The 12,344-nt window shown below is 39.9% G+C and overlaps 1 protein-coding gene across 2 annotated transcripts in view; it reads right to left on the reverse strand.

The window, feature by feature from the left end:
* Window positions 1-4,674: 4,674 nt before the first annotated feature.
* GUCY1B1 (guanylate cyclase 1 soluble subunit beta 1) overlaps window positions 4,675-12,344 on the reverse strand; it is an 81,449-nt gene continuing 73,779 nt past the window's right edge. For both annotated transcript variants that reach the window (XM_087963678.1, XM_026675843.2), the window contains exon 14: window positions 4,675-5,580. In XM_087963678.1, coding sequence (XP_087819804.1) covers window positions 5,473-5,580 — 108 coding nt within the window. In that variant the 3' untranslated portion in view covers window positions 4,675-5,472. The remainder of the gene's footprint in view (window positions 5,581-12,344) is intronic.

Consider the following 12,344-nt stretch of genomic DNA (forward strand, 5'->3'; position numbering starts at 1 on the left):
CGGGCCGCAGCATAAAAAAGGTTGGGGATCACTGTTTTACTGGAAATCGAGTGGCAGCAACAAAAGAATTCTGAATCTGAGAAAATGGGCGCATAACTCACATATACAAAGTAATGGCCACGTTCCCACCCCCAATAGTTCAATTGGCTCATCCAATTAAAAGGTGTGTATATCATCATGTGGGCATCTCCAGGTGGTGATGAGGCTTCCGTTGACCTTGACATAGTTTGATAAAGGGTTGCAGCTGCACATAGCATAAGATAGAAACCTAAGCAGAATGTAACCCCCCAATTTATACAGTTCTGGTTTGTAACACCTCCAGCTCACTTCCCATAACCATTCCCCCCGCCTCCCCCCGTTACTTATGACAGCCGAAAGATGCAAAGCAAAGGGAGAAAATCTTGAAGGCTGACAGAACAAAACAGTTTTGGTTTTCTTTTGTTGATAGAGTGATTTTGATAATCTGGAGGATGTCCTCCTGGACCAATTGGTCTATGGCAATAGAGTCCTCTGACTATAGTGCCACCTCCTGGTGAAAACTGACTTAACACTCCGATCAGCACTAAATAAAGCCTGTGCTGCAGAATTGTCAAATCTGTCAATGGCAGAAATCCAAAAGACGATCAGCCTGTCCACAGTGAGAGCAAATGCCGTGATCCACCAAGACGATGCAGACCCTGAGCCTGGATGACAATGACACACATTGCCTCAAGGTAGCTCCAGGGGAAAGCAGGGTTGGAGAGAGGAAGCATTCTCAAACGGGTTGTGCTAGCTATGGTGGGAATCATGAGCCACTTGCAGGTTTAAAAATGCCAGTTGCTTGTGCTGTGCAAAATAAGGCACTTAGCCAGGGTCTGCAGGGCTCCCCAGCCAGCAGAATTTAACCAGTCAAAAGGGCCACCCTTTTTTAAAAAACAGTCACACAGGCAGGCTAGGCAGGGGGGCGACTGTTATTCTATCATAGAAGATCAACAGGAACAGTCATTGGACAAGTTAGCCTGTCCCTAAAAGAAAAGATTTTACTCACTGTAAAGTTAGAGCGGGCACCCTGCCAGATGGAAATTGATACTGGGTTGTCTTTATCGTTGATGTCCTGCAGCACCATTAAAAGACGGGTGCCCAAGATTTCAAAGAAATGGCTCAAACCTTGTGGCTTGATACTCAAGGATTATCAAGGAAAGTCTATTCCCATCCTGGGGAGTCATAAGTTCCTAGTACAATTTAAGAAATTCTCAGGCTGCCTTAACCTAATTATAGTTGAAGAACCCAGACTAAGTTTGCTGGGTCTTGATTGGTTTGACTTTTTAGGATTAGGAATCAGTGGCATTCATAGCACTGATACCGCAGGCAGTTTGGATTGGAATACTGTGGCAGTGAATTCCCCAACATATTCAAGGAAGGCCTAGGCAGATATGTGGGAACGCCCATTTCATTTAATCTGGATCCCCAAGTCACTCCCAGATGTTTAAAACCTAGGAGGGTACCATTCACACTCTACCGCAAGGTGGATGTCGAATTAGACAAACTTATAGCCCAAGGCATACTAGAACCAGTGGATCACACAAGATGGGAGACATCCATTGTCATCCCGATAAAAGCTGATGGTTCGATTCATATTTGCGCTGATTATAAGTGTATGCTGAATCAGGCTCTTCAGCAAAGTGCACATCCTGTCCCTGTAATGCAGCACTCTTTAGGCAAGGGTAATATCTTCATCAAACTAGATTTGGCCCAAGCCTATCGGCAGCTCCCTGTGGGTGAGGCTACATTTGAAGCCCAAACCATAGTTATGCATAGGGGATCTTTCAAGTGCCACTGCCTCCAATTTGGAGTCAGCGCAGAACCCGGCATTTTCCAAAGCCTTCAGGCTACTTCAGGGTATCCCAGAGGTCATCCCCTATTTTGAGGATGTCCTGGTCTCAGCATTAAGCCACACTGACCTCTTAAATCATTTATGCGTGGTGCTAAACGTTTCCAGGAAGTGGGCCTTAGGTTGAAGAAAGAAAAAATGCCAAATTGGAGTACCCAGGGTAGAATTCCTGGATTACTTGATGGATGCTAATGACCTTCATCCAACAGCCTCTAAAGTACAAGCAATACAGAAGGCACCAGCGCACACCAATAAGACTGAACTGTGGGCCTTTGGGGGCCTTTTAAACTTTTATAGCATATTCATTTCCCACAAAGTGTCAGTAGCAGAACCTCTGCATCACCTATTAGATCTAAAGGCACCCTGGGTGTGGGGAAAGAAAGAAGCAAAAGCATTCAGTGCTGTCAAGAGCCTACTGACTTCAGATAGCATTCTCGTTCAATACAATGAGCGCCTTCCTTTAATCCTGGCCTGTGATGCTTCACCATTTGAGATTGGAGCTGTACTAAGCCATAGACTGCCCAATGGCTCTGAGGCCCCAATACCATTTTTCTCCAGAACTCTGTCCTCTGCAGAAAGGAACTATAGCCAACTTGGTAAGAAGGCCTTGGGAATAGTAACCGGCATTAAACATTTTCATGAATATTTGTATGGCTGACATTTTGAACTTATTACTGACAATAAACCTCTGTTGGGACTACTTGCAGGCGACAAACAAATGCTTCAGGTTCTTTCTCCCCAGATGTCCTGTTGGACTGTTTTTCTTGCAACTTATTCCTACCAGCTTTGTCAGGAAAACACCTCAGCCATGCTGATGCCCTGAATCACTGCCTGCTCCCCAACACAGTGGACCCAGCACCACAAACCTCTGTACTCTTGACACCCTTGAAGCACCTATTTCATCTGCTGACATTGCAAAGCACTCAACTAAGGACAGTGTCATAGTCCAGGTGCTAGACTGGGTGATGAGGGGATGGCCATAGGGGGCAGTAAACCCAGAGTTTCAACCCTTTAAAGCCAGACAGCATGAGTTATCAGCCCAGCAAGATTGCCTCCTATGGGGCAACAGAGTCGTGTTCCACTCTCATTGCAGAATGCCATCCTGTCCTTGTTGCACAAGGGTCATCCTGGCAGGGGCAGGATGAAGACTCTGGGAGTTACGTGTGGTGGCTTGGATTAGACCAACCTATAGAAAAATGGGTTTCATGGTGCAGATCTTGCCAGGAGTCCAGACCAGCCCTTCCTAAGGCCCCAGTACCAGAATGGGAAACCCTCTGGGGACCCTGGTCTAGGCTCCATGTGGATTTTGCTGGCCCATTTCAGGGGGGGGTACTTTCCTTATTGTGGTTGACACCTTAAGTGGTTGGAGGTCATCCTTATGTCATCCACCACTACAGAGGCAGTGATACAAGCATTACAGAAATTATTTGCCACCCATGGGTTGCCGGACCTGGTAGTATCTGATAATGGGCCCGTTTACCTCATCCCCATTCAGTATGTTCTTAGCAAGGCAGGTCATCCATCATTCACTAATTGCACCTTGTCATGCCTCTAGCAATGGCAGGGCTAAATGTATGGTGAGAACCACCAAAGAAGTGCTGGGGGAAATGACCTCTGGAGACTGGCAGACCAAGTTACCACAATTTTTATTAGTTCAGCATGACATGCCATACCCCTTGACAAACCGCAGCCCGGCTGAGTTATTAATGAGCTGACATTTAAGAATCACCCTTGATAGATTACACCCGGGATTTGCTCCGGAGAAGCCCCTTGGCTCTTTCAGGAATTGGCATTCATTTAACCTGGGGGATAGTGTTTATGTGATGAACTATGCTGGGCACCCACTATGGCTACCAGGGCTAGTAGTGGAAATAACAGGGCCTTACTCTTATACAGTAGAACTGGAGGGTGGAAGATTATGGAAATGCTACATTGATCAATTAAGGGGGTGGGACAGATCCCAACAGTTAAGTGAGTTGAGAGTGGGAGCTGCAACCTCTGAGAGAATGCTGCTAATAAGCGATAGCCCTCCCATCAGCAATGGTGCAGATGCACTCGTTGCAGATCAAGAAGAGAACTTACCGGTGGAGTCGGAACCAGCTAAGGTGGTGTCGCAGTATCCTGATAAAGAAAGAGCGGCAGAGAGTCTTCCTTCATCCACAGGCAAGGAGCTAAGATCTATGCGAGCAAGGCGTTGGTCGGCCTATCTGGATGACTACGCATGCACTTCACTAAGGGGGGAAGTGTTACGTACGGAGTCTTCACTCAGGTCCGTATACTAGGGGATGCGATATGGCTTCCTGATTGGCTGGCCACTGGACAGCTGAAAGTATAAAAGAGCTGTCAAACAGAACCACCTTTGGTTGCCGTTAGTGCAGGGGGCAATAGCTGACTGCCCATTGGCAACCCATGTTAGCAATAAACCTTTGCTAGCCACTGTTATTTTGTTTCACCTCAGTTCTTCTCCTGCCAATCGCAAGATCTAACACTGACCAGGTAACATGATCATGAATGTATAGTTTGCTCAGTTTATATATAGTAGCTTGCCATGTTAATGGGGTGTGGTTTGCTTGATAGTTCCTTGATTAATGTCTTCTATTTCATTGTTTGTCTGGTGTTAATTTGAATACAGCCTGCTGGAAAGCATATGTTCTGGTCTTTTTGTTTCCTTATATTTGTATAAAATAATATTTATTGTTCTGATTTTATTGTATCAATATTTTATAAATATTTATTGTAATGTATATGTTGTAATGTAATAATATTTTTATTGCATTAGTTTTAGATTAGAATTGACTCATGGATGAAAAAATAAATGGTTTTATTTAAAAAGAGTGCGTAGTCCAAATTCAATCCAAGTTTCCAAGAGTAAGATGAGGTAGTCCATAGGTCAAAATTGCATAGCAGAATCCACAAAAAGGGCATTGGTACTTACCTGATATGCCCATTCTCTGTGAGCTGTTCAGAGCATCCAGAAGTGGAGGTGCTTCAGTCTGAGTGCTTCAGATAAGACGATCGGGGGATTAGATAATTGCCTGAAGCGGCTGTCTCAGGCTGCCTGCAGAGTGGCAGGCTCTGCCAGCCACAAAGAACTGCTCTCCAACTGATCGGGGGGATGACCTAATAGAGCCACAAGCCTTGAAATCGCCAAATTAATTGGGGAAAAATTTACAAGCTGAATTAACCCAATAGCAAACCTGAATTTTGACTAGCTGAATCAGAAAACTGTTCCAGTCAGGGAGTGCACAACCTCTTACCACGAAGGCTGAGCTAAAACTGGGGGACACTGGGGAGGTGTCCCGTGGAGGAGGAGGAGCGTCCTGGAATTTTAAGCCCAGCCTTTCCAGAAGAGACTGAAGCACCTCTCACTTCTGGATGCTCTGAACAACTCATGGGAGAAACATCCTTCAACATTAGATGTTTTTTCCAACAAGGGATTATGGGATGGGGCTGCAATCTTAGATAAGATTGCAACCAGGGAACATTAATCAAGAGAGGAGCCTGTAGAAGACCTCTTCTCTGCTTATCTCTCTGTTTGTTGGATGCAGGGCCTTGGAGGCCTTCTTTCATCACCCTGACTTCTCCAGCAGCTTAGCTGGTAGCTATGTTTGATCAGCCTCATGTGATTTGTGACTTTGTGTCTCCTGAAACAGACATTCCACAGGTCCTGCTGGAGCAGCTTCTTCACATTTTAAGTCATTGTCCAATTCCTAGGTCATGACAGAAGAGAACAAAAAAGACCAAAATACATTATTTCCAGCAGCCTATAGTATCTGTATTCAGGTTATATTTTACTTTATTTTATTACTTTTTATTTTATTTTATTACTTTTTATTTTATATTTTATTTATTTTATTTTATTTTATTATTTTACTTTTATTTTAACTTTTATTTTAACTTTTATTTTATTTTACAGGCCAGGATCTGTTAGTTTAGTTATTATCTAAACTATTCTGAAGACATTCTAGTCTTTTTCAGTCTTCAATATTTTCAACATGCGTAATTGTTTCAAGAGCAGTGCCTCAAATTTTAAATAAAAAATTGATTGCCTAATTTCAATTCATATACTGTTTTATTCCATCTCAAGTGTTTGTGCCTCAGCGCCCTCTTATTATCTAGATCTGTTTCAAGCCTTTGCATAAGTTTTAAGCCTGGAAGTTGGATAATTGTTGTTTGCTGACAGTATAAACACGTCTTCCCTAAGGAGAACCAACTGTCAATATCCTGACCCATTCCATTCCCTACTCTCCATATCATTTGGCCTTTTTTGCATGAATGAAAATCTTATGTAGAGCAACTAACAGAGAATGTTAGTCAAACAGTTGATATTGCCTCCACCATACGCAGATACAACTTTTCACAGAATAACAGAGTTAGAAGAGATCTTTGGGGGTCCATCCTCCTGATCAAGCATTTCCACCCTATACCATATCAGACAAATGGTTGTCCTATCTCTTATTAAAACCCTCCAGTCTTGAAGCATCCACTGAAAGCAAGTTGTTCCACTGAATTAATTGTTCCACTGATAAATTGTTCTGTCAGGATATCTAAAACTTTCTTTGAATGTTACCCTTTGATAAATATTTGGATAACAATAAAAATCCTTCTTGTTTATGGAAGATACTGTAGTAAATTTTAAAATCTTTCCATGAATCAGTTATTTGTTACAATATTACATAATACTTTGTTTTACAGAAAATAGCTTTTAATGTTTTGATTTACCTGTGCAATTTTGATTGCCAAATTGTTTATCAGGAGTCACAGGGAAAGAAAAATATTGTGTAGGCTAGCAGGAAAGAATGAACAAAATAAAAACATCTGTTTCTCTTTCTCTAAACTTATCAATATGAAACCAGATATTTTTGTGATATCACTTCCAATTATTTTGGTATTATGTAATTGCAGAAAAATGGACTTTTCAGTGATGTCATGAGATTATACAAAATCCATCAGGATTGTTTTCATGCAGTGCTGTTAGAGACTAAAACATATTGTTCACTTTTTTTTAGACATGTAGTTTTATTTAGATACCGTGCATGCTTTTAAGATGCTATATATGCTCACAATAAACCCCAGAAGTTTTGTTTTTATTTTGTATTATTTTATTTGCTGTTTATGACACATTCTAGTGAATGAAATACAATTCCAAGATCCAATTCATTTTGGACCTGGAACTAAATGAGTGCTGCCCCAAAATTTATATTGGTCCTAGTAGTTCAAAAATAGGTAAACTAGAAGAGAGCCATACACTAAGATGACAGCTCTTTCCCCTTGCTCACTCTTTCTTATCTTGAAGATTTGCTTTCCCTATTTAATATAATGCTGCACACACAAAAATAACTGAGAACATACAGCTGTTCTTGCGAAATCTGCAGATTTCTAACAGTAATAGCTGCACGATAAAGGAAAAGTATGCTCAAAAGAATTGTGAATTCTTCCTTTGTGGAGATATTTAAACAGAGCCTGGGATGCAATAGTGAATTCTTGCACTGGGAAAGAGTTGGGTGATTATTTCCAAGATCTGTCAACTCTTAACTTCTCTGATTCTTTAGATAAGAATAGATCAGACATGAACTCTATTTTCATTTGATTTGCTATTGGAACTCTTGATTTGTCTGGCAACTGATGTGCACAAAAGCAGTTGAAGAAAATATAAATTGTTATATGCTGAACATGCATAAGATTTAATATATCAAGATCTATTGCTATGATGTAAATGAATCAGATTAATTATTGCTGTTTTATTGTATTTTTATCCTGCCTTTTTAATATGTTAAGGCAGTGAACATTTGTAATATTCCTGTCTCCTATTTTGCTTACAACAACCTTATGTGGTAGAGTTAAGACTGAGACAGACTGATCCAGTCACCCAATAGGTTTTCGATTTGTACTAATATACAGTACAGTATCTGCACAGCTCTTAAAATTGGTTTTGTTCTCCATCTTTGTGTGTGTGTGTCCCCCTTTCCATCTGTCTTGATTATTAAAAAACTGAATGTTACCATAATATTACCGTGTTTCTCATATAATAAGGCTGGGTCTTATTTTTTTTTGAGCCCCAAAAAAATGGCTAGGCTGTCTTTTCGGGGGTGACTTAATTCCCCCCTTGCATCTTTGGGCGGGCGGACAGCGACGGCTTGGATGTTGACCTCGGCGTTGGTGGGGCACTTCGTATCGGGTCAACGCAGGCAGCACCATATCCGGGTGTGCAACAAAAGTACTTCCTAACGGCAAGGCCCCCCCATTCCCCCCCATTTCGCATGTTTTAATATAGGCCTTAATTTGGGGGGAGGGGCTTAATTTCATTTCATGCCTATAAAACATGCTGGGACTTCCTATTGGGGGAGGCCGTATTGTTGAAGAAACAGGGTACATACCATGTATGTTCTCCAATGGATTCTATTATTATGATGATTATGATTACATTTTGCATTCTGTTTATGGAAACCAAGATATATTAAAAATACCATGATGACCATTATTAATTTTAGATGTTACTTTTTTTAATCTACAACATTAGTAAATTATTCTTGATCTCTTCAAATATTATGATTAAAGCTTGGTTTCTACTTAATCACAGTTCTTTAGTATTTCTAGCATTAAATTCATATTTGGAAAAGTAAGGATGAAAGTATGACGGTCATCACTTAATAAACCTACATTTTGAGATAATTTCAGGTTTAAAATAGGTAAATCTTTTATGAGTATTAGTGCTTCATATAAAACCTCTGAATCACATTTCTGAAATGTTTTGGATTATAATCAATAGTATTTCAAAGATAGTTGATAAACATTGTTAATGAACATTGTTATTTGCAGGTACTTTGGAATAGTGATAACTTCTCAGTTATCATTTATAACTGAGCATGAAACTAATATTTGTTTTTATATTTACAGTATTGGAGATCTCAGCAAATGTAGCTAAGATGGGGACTAGCAGTTTTGTACCATGAAAAAGTAATATCAACACTGGGTTTAATCTTGACAATTGTGCTATTGTGCTACTGTGCAATGTGATCCTTTTCTTAGCCTTTTGTTTTCCTTCTTTTTCTGTAATTTTCTCTTCTTCTGTTTTTCTGTTTTGCTCCTTTTTAATATTAAATTAAAAATAATTAAAAGATGCAAATACACTGGATGACACCATTATAGCATTACATTAACAGTAAAAAGTAAAACTTTTTGGGAAATGAAGATCAGCGGTTGGGATTTTTCTTTATTTCTTGCAATGCCCCTTGTAATTTTAATTGTTTTATCTCTGCCTGGTATTTTCACAACATCTACTGTTGAAAATAAACAATGTGGTTTTCCTTAGAACTTCTTACAGCAGAGGGGAAATGACTTTAAAAATAGAGGCAGATAAGGAAGTGATATTTTCCATTTTCAACATCAGGCTTTCTTTATAAATTTACACTTTCATATCAGGACACTAAATGACATTGCAATTGAGTGTTTTTAGATTTCAGTTTGATATATGGCACCCTTCCATTTTCTCTACTGATTCTAGTTTTCCACATCTGTCCAAATTGAAAGACATTGTTTGGGAAAAGAAATCAACAGTAACTCCTCTTGCACTTTTCACTTTCTATTGTGTATCCAATTTAGGCCTATTGTGCTACTGTGCAATGTGAATTTGCCTCCTCTGTCAACAGCTGCTGGACGTGGGTAGCAGGGACACTGGCATTTGCATGGTCATTTCTCCTGATCTCCCTCAAGGGACATATATTGTTCTGGTCCTTTTCATTTAATGCATCATAAATAAGATTAAGAAGGATTCCTAAAGAAGAAAGCACGGAGGAAAAGCCAGGCTAAGCCAGGCGCTCTAGCATTACATTTCTACAAATTACTCTCCACTTACGTTGCATGCTGTCGTAACTGCTGCTGCAATGCACCATTTCAAGACTGGAAGAAGCAGCCAATTGGGAAAACTGTTGGACTAGATAGGAAAGGTGGATGTACTACATGATCTCTCTTGTAACCCTTCAGATAGCCCCTGCCCTAAGAAATGGTGGTAGATGTTATCTCATTGACATGCAGATTCAGCCAGTATGATTGGCCTTGGTAGATGAACAATAACAATAAGGAAGCTTCAATCCAAAAAAGAGATCACTTTGCAGAAAAACAAATCTGGTCACGTTGCCAACTTCAAAAGCCGATACAAAAATTTATGCCACCAGATAAAGATTGAATGCACCAATTATCACATTAAACAAGAGGAAAACCTTCTACGCACAAATTCCACCCGTGCTTTCTACAATTTTGTAAACAACAAACTAAAAGACTCCAGGTCCATCCCACTCCTGAAAGGACCTAATGATAAAGACTGCAATGATGACACCATCAAAGCCAACCTCTTTAACACACTCTTTGGCTCAGGATTTGTAAACAGCAATGGATCATGCCCAGTATTTCCTAGTCGAACCACAGGCAACTACAACGATCTAATACATATCGATTTTACAGAAGACAATGTTGAAAAAGCACTACGCAATTTAAAACCATCTCGATCCATTGGACCGGACGGAATATGTGCCTACTTCTTAAAAAAGCTATCCACTGCCATAGCCGAACCTCTAAGCATAATCTTTGAAAAATTCTTCAGGACCAGCTCCTTGCCAAAACTATGGTCACAAGCCACGGTCATCCCCATCTTCAAAAAGGGAGACCCCCAGCCTAGTTGATAATTACAGACCAATCTCTTTATGCTGCGTCACCTGTAAAGTCATGGAATCAATTATTAACCAATCCATTATCCTCCACTTAGAGACAAACAACCTACTCTCTAATAAACAATTTGGTTTCAGAAAAAAAACTATCCTGTAATCTGCAACTCTTACACTGCAAAAACATATGGACTACACAACTTGATCAGGGCAAAGCAATAGACGCAATCTACATAGACTTCTGTAAAGCCTTTGATTCAGTGGTACACGACAAACTACTCCTAAAACTAACATCTTATGGTATCTCTGGACACCTGCATAACTGGATAGAAGCATTCCTGTCAAACAGACAACAAATGGTCAAAATTGGGAGCGTCCTATCAAATTTTGTACCTGTCAACAGTGGTGTCCCCCAAGAAAGTGTTCTAGGACCAACTCTCTTCATACTCTACATAAATGACCTCTGTGATCATATCAAGAGCAACTGCATTCTCTTTGCTGATGATGTAAAGCTATTCAACACCACAGACAATACTGCTACCCTTCAAAAAGATCTTGACTATATATCAGAATGGTCAAGCAAATGGCAACTTCAAATCTCAACAAATAAATGCTCTGTCTTACATATTGGCAAAAAAAAATCAGAAAATAAAATACAGGCTGAATAGTCAAGACCTTGTTGATGATCCAAACTCTATCAAGGATCTTGGAGTACTCATCTCTAATGATCTAAGTGCTAGAGCCCACTGTAACTACATAGCCAAAACCTAATCTTACGTAGCTTTTCCTCTGGTAATATTACACTACTAACTAGAGCATACAAAACATTTGTTGGACCAATACTCGAATACAGCTCATCAGTCTGGAACCCACATTACGTATCTAATATTAACACAGTTGAGAAATATTTCACAAGAGTTCTCCACTCCTCTACTCGTTGCAGAATACCTTATGCCACCAGACTTGAAATTCTAGACCTAGAAAACCTAGAACTACACCGCCTGCAGTCTATTGACTTCACCCCTTTCCCAAGAGATATGCAGGGGGTGTGCATGAGTGCACCAACGTGCCTACCATCCTTGTCCTATTGTTTCTTTATTTTTCTTATATGTATCTATTTCATGTGTTCATAACTATGTTTATACTTATACCTATTATCTTATAAGTGATTGACAAATCAAATAAATAAATAAATAAAAATAAATAGGTAAAGAAAGAAAGAAAGAAATGGAGGAAAGGAATCCATTTTATCCTTTGCTGCAAGCAGAGCCTGCCTTGATGCTATGACTCAGAGGTCAAGGAATAACTCCATTAGAATCTGGAATGTCAGCCAGCCTCAGGAACCAAAAAATAAAAGTCACTTTAGGCTAATCAAACACAGGTATACCTGTAGAGTTAGATGATTTTGATAACGTTAAGCATCCCAGGGTAAGTCAAGGACTACCTGTGTTTTAAAGAAATGGCTATGTGGTAGATCTTATTGTCAGTGGCTGACAATTTACATAATATCCAATATTTCCCCCATCTGTCCAACTTACCATAGTGCTTTATATTAATGCCAAAAGATTTTTGCTTGTTCATTTATATGAGCCATCACATTATAGCACAGTAGAACTTTGGCCTTTCCAATAAGGGGTTCTGTACAACAACTTGCCCTTAGATACTGGATCCTCTTCCACCGCACTGTACTTCTGAAGGATTATAAAAAACTGCCTTTGGAGAAATGCATCTGAGATGCAAAGTTTGAGGTGATTTCCATGATAGTATTGCTGTGGTACATACGATAGATGTTGAATATTGAATGTTTTTAAGAT

This window comes from Notechis scutatus, chromosome 4 (assembly GCF_049901735.1).
Source record: "Notechis scutatus isolate UNSWTSFEM ecotype Mainland chromosome 4, rNotScu1.2, whole genome shotgun sequence".
In the NCBI taxonomy this organism is placed as follows: domain Eukaryota; kingdom Metazoa; phylum Chordata; class Lepidosauria; order Squamata; family Elapidae; genus Notechis; species Notechis scutatus.